Here is a 5,260-nt window from a genome sequence, read left to right on the forward strand (position 1 = left end):
GGTTTGATGTACGTTACGTTAGAAATATTTCGGTGTCCACCAGTCTGTGTCTCAGAATGCGTTGTATCTCAGAATGTTAGCGAACTACTAAACAGCCCGCTTATCAGCAATTCAATAATCTCCGACTGCAGTAAATTTGCCTCTGTTTAAAGATTTATATGTAGCTATGGAAATTTGTGATTTTCGTTGCATATTTTCGCTACGAACATTTAGTCCCCACTTAATACTGCCTACGAATGCACTGCTTAATCGTTCTGTGCAGTCTTCAATTAGTATTGCATCGAGTCACCAATCAATATATGGCCAGCATTCGAATATACATTTATCTGTGTTTATTTTGAGAGAATATGTGGTAAAAAATTATCCCATTGGTTATAGCCCACATCATTATACTACTGAATTACATCTTAGTGTTTACACTATAATGGTTATTAGTGATTTGTAATTTATTTGGTTGTTTCGCTAATATATAAACGCTTCAAAAGTGGTCCACACACCTACATTGGCTTCAAGTGATATTGCATGATAGAATCCGTTTTGGTCAAGAGAGACCACTAAAAATTAAAAAAAAATTATAAAATCTAAGCTCTTGTACTTCCCCTCTGCTGCATTGGTAGCAACTAATTGATATCATCTGCGGGATAAGCAAATTCGTTGTTGCCAAAGCCGTACTCGACTTGCAGCTTTCTCAAAATGCATGTTAGCAACATTAATGTACCCATTTCTTTTTTTCACATTAGTATGTCGTATTTTATTAAGAAATTATAGGAAGTAATGACAAAAATAAACTTTATTTTCAACAGCACATTACTGACAATCGTACAGTTTAATAGAATATGCAAAATAAATTTCTAAAACAGGATAAGAGTTACGTTTCCTACAAAAGCTACATTCTCTAGCAATAGGTGTTTGGTATAATACAGAGATTAACAATCACTTTTTAAAATTTATAATAAAGCAACTGAAACTAGATGAAACTTACATTTTGAATGATATGATTACATTTAACATAATTAAATTTCTGAAAGTGTCTGAGAACATCAGACACATCATTGTTCTAAGACGCCCCCGGAAATTCTTAATGTATATCACACAGTAAATTGACAACAGCAGCTGGAAGTATCATAAGGCATTTGTTACCACATTTGTAAGTACATTAAGTAACATCATATGATGAATGGTAGATATTGCTTAGTTGTCAAGGATGTGTGACATCTTATGAAGAGAGTTGGCAGAATGAATACAAGGCGTCCGACTCTGTGGTGCAGCTTGCTTATGAAAGTTCTTTCAGATGGCGCTCGTAGTGCTCGAAATAGGTGCCGTCGGGGTCGTACTTGGCCTTCAGCTTCTCAAACACGTCCTTCTTGTTGTCCATTATGAACTTGACAACCTTATCGACTCTCGCTTTCTGCTTATCATTGCATTTCGAACACTCAGTCTGCAAGGCGTCCGGAATGACTCCCTTTAGTTCCTTACCCTCTGGGGTGCACCGTTCGTCACCATCGTCCAGCAGGCAGTCAATGTAATTGTTGAAGAGCCGATCATTGTTGAGGATCTCGTCCAGGTCCACATTGTCGTACTTGGTGGAGTACTTCCCTTCGTCGGCGGAAGTCAGTGGTACCGCAGTGGCGACCACCAGAATGAGTAGAGGAGCGAAGGCCTTCCACATCTCTGCAGGTAGCTGTCAGGGAGCCTGGGTAGGAAGAACACAAGAAGACTGCAGAAGTCAACTGCCGGCCTGAGGGGTTTTGCTCTCTTATAAAGGCAGCCAGAGGCGGGTGTAGACACCTCAGTTTCCGGACATGAATCACCTGCTGGCCGAGTTAGCAGGGCCACTGCCGTAATCTTCGAGCGTCACATCGCAGACGGAGACCTTGAGGTGCAGTAGCGTGGCGTTCCCACTAATGAACAGATATCGTAATCTTCTATCTCCGCAGCACTTTCCTGTCTGCGGTAGTTAATTGGCCTCCCACAAGTACTGTTTTCATTGTTACGTATTAGACTTTTGTAACATACATCTAGAGCTGACGAATTGGTATGTCAATGAAGTCGTATTCAGAAGACGCTAAATTCCAATTCATGTCCAGCGATGACTGATTGTGGCATTTCGTGGTGCCCATAAAGCATTATAAACGAATATCAGTGTTTATTAAGTAATTTTGCTGCTTCAGTCCCTTATATTTTCCTGTATTTATTCTGCCACTATCCTACGCAACTTCATGAGGTATCTGGGACCTTAAAGCTGAAAACACTATTTTCTTTAACTTCAGTAAAGTACGAATGCGAAACAGGCATCTTCTTGCCTAATACATACAATCGACGTGATTCGGCACTTAGCTACCATTGTCAATAGACTTGCAGTTTCATCTGTATTGAAACTAATCTTGTCTGCGTGTTACTGTTACGTTACTTACAGAGATGTAGTAGAGATAAGACGTTTCTGAAACAATGACACTCACCCTCTGCCTGGTTATTGTTTGCCTGTCACTGTCCTGTGAGGAGCTGTGTTTCTCCAGAGTTTCAATGCAGCGTAACTATTTATGAATCTCTTGCGTATAGTAGACTTAATACTTATCTAATAATTCAAGTATGTGTAAAACGTGATGTCTGGCGTTCACACAACACCACGAATGTCAACAAACTGAGTTCTGATAAAAGCGAGTACTGAGAACTGTGTACCAAAGCGTTATACCTTTTGGTAGCAGTGATAGATGTGAGTTCGATAGTGTGTTATAACAAGAGTGCGAATCTTTAAAACACAGTTACCATTCTGAGACAAATGTATTGTACCAGAAGTTAAGTAAACCTTAACAGATATGCAGTTCACTTTAAAAACTACACAAGTGATCATTCGAAGCAATAAAATGAAGTAAACATGGGCTCTAAAATGCATACTTTAAGAGCCAAGAGCACTCCATCTTTGATACTGTGAAACAAATCAATTGTACTGCCAGCTCTTTGCATTCCATATTTTGAGGTAAAAGAAAATATTATCCAGTAAACAGGGGCTCTAAGTTGCATATACAAAGAATTATGAGGACGTTTTCACCTTTACTACTGTGAAACATAACTTTCCTGCTGAAAAGGTTCTCAAAGCCCTTAGAGTATGCATTTTAGGTTAAATAACTTTTTTTCTTCGCATGATCATTTTTGTCATATGTCACGGAATTTTGTGGGTGCTTAGCACGACAATCCTATCACCAAGCTGCATTGTATGTTTTCCTCATCGATCTATGTCAGTATGACTAAATCCTCGATTACGTCTTGGCTGCACCATTGTATTAAACACACTCCCTCTCACTCACCACTGAAAAGCTATTATTTTGTGTTTTTATCTCATTTATCCTAGATCTTCAAGTGAAGTGATTGTTTAACAAAATTTATCCGGCAGTATCATTTTTTTCCGTGTGTTCCCCTAACTTTTAAGCATTGTGTTAAATGTGTCGACCTCATACTACGCAGGAGAACTGAACTTACGAGTTACGTCTGTTTAACGTTTACTCTTGTTACTCGTCATACCACTGGCAAGATCAACCCAAAATCATAACAACACATGATAATAATACCGTCCAAGTGCCGAACGACGTAAGTTGTGTTGAGCGCTTTCCTGAACTAGTCTCCATTTCGTCTTTTGATGTCTGTTTTCTTCATGATTTTGCAATTTCATTTAAATTATTACATCAAATGCGCTTCCTATCGCCACAGTCGGCAGTCAATTTTATGGACGAAAAGTCATCAAGCTTTTGATTGGTTGGATGCCTCTCGACACGAATACCTCTCTTATACAAAACTTTTCATCACGGAGCAGCAATTGCAGACTACTTCGTCAATTGAAGGACTTATTTCAATAGTGGTACAAGTCTATTTTTGTTCATTTTGAGATACAGAGTCCTGAAGTTAAATGAGTGCTGAAATATTTGCAGTTGAGATACCAGAAATAATCAGGCATATGGCTTCTTGCTGGAGATGAACCTTTCTTTCTCTTTCTTTGGATCATTAATTTGAGATGCATTATAGGAAGAAAAGTGGAGGTAATGGACTTGTACCACTACTGAAATAAGGCCTTTAATTATTTGTTGGATGTATTCCAATCTCTGTCTTCGTCTTCTTCTTCTTCATTTTTAAGCCTCTGCAGCTCCCACTAATACCATGAAAGCTATTCGCTGATGCCTTAATAGGTGTTCTGCTACCCTGTCCCTTGTTTTTGTTAATGATTTACATATACTCCTTTCCTCGCCGATTCTGCGGAGAACATCTTCATCCCTTACCTTATCAGTGTACCAAATTTTCAACATTCTTATATAGCACCACATGTCAAATGCTTCGATTCTCTCCTGTTCCGTTTTCCCTGCAGCCTACGCTTCACTACCACACACTGTTGTGCTCCAAACGTACATTCTCATAGATTTTTTCTCAAATTAATAAACATGTTTGACACTAGTAGGCTTCTATTGGCCAGGAACACCCTATTTGTTAGTGCTAGTCTGCTTTTTATGTCTATCCTGCTCAGACCATCATGGGTATTTTGCTGCTTAGGTAGCAGAAATTCTTAACTTCATCTGCTTGTTTGTTTGCAGTTTTGCTATTAGGTTTCTCGCAGTTCTAATTCCGCTACTTCTCGCTACTTTCGTCCCTCTTCGATTTTCTCTCAATGCAAATTCTATACTCATTAGACTGTTCATCCCCTTCGATAGATCCTGTCATTCTTCTTTACCTGGCAATGTCATCAGCGAATCTTAAAATTGGTATCCTTTCAGCTCGAATTTTAGTGTATCATGAACATTCCTGTTATTTGTTTCATTGCCTCTTCACTATATACGTTGAATAGTCGGGGCGAAAAACTGCATCCCTATCTTACACACTTTTGATCCGAGCACTTGGTTTTTGAACTTCCACTCTTATTTTTCCCTCTTGGATGCCATAAAAATGGTATATTATCCGTCTTTCCCTACAGATTACCTCTATTTCCAGTCAGAAATTAGAAACTCTTGCATCATTTTCGACTGTGGAACACTTTTCATACGTCAATAATTACTATGAATGTGTCTTGACGTTTCTTCAGGTTTGGTTCCTTTATCAACCACGACGTTAGAACAGCCACCTTTGAACTTTTTCCTTTCCTAAAGCCAAACTGGTCATTATCTATCTGATCCTCAATTTTCTTTTCCATGCACCATATCTCTGCGAATTCTGTAAACTCAGTTCTGTGTCGTATCTTATTTTAGTAGTTCGTGTACTGGAGCTGCGAAGTAACTCACCT

At 38.8% G+C, this 5,260-nt stretch overlaps 1 protein-coding gene across 1 annotated transcript; it reads right to left on the reverse strand.

The window, feature by feature from the left end:
• Positions 1-770: 770 nt before the first annotated feature.
• On the reverse strand, positions 771-1,744 carry LOC126094384 (ejaculatory bulb-specific protein 3-like). The gene has a single exon (XM_049908792.1). It carries the CDS (start codon positions 1,667-1,669, stop codon positions 1,274-1,276), a length of 396 nt encoding a protein of 131 aa, XP_049764749.1. The 5' UTR covers positions 1,670-1,744; the 3' UTR covers positions 771-1,273.
• Positions 1,745-5,260: the final 3,516 nt, after the last annotated feature.

The sequence above is a fragment of the Schistocerca cancellata genome, chromosome 1 (assembly GCF_023864275.1).
Source record: "Schistocerca cancellata isolate TAMUIC-IGC-003103 chromosome 1, iqSchCanc2.1, whole genome shotgun sequence".
NCBI lineage: Eukaryota > Metazoa > Arthropoda > Insecta > Orthoptera > Acrididae > Schistocerca > Schistocerca cancellata.

Bases quoted from the DNA above. Each gene is read 5' to 3' on its own strand.
- LOC126094384 (XM_049908792.1), bottom strand. From the start codon at position 1,669: ATGTGGAAGGCCTTCGCTCCTCTACTCATTCTGGTGGTCGCCACTGCG.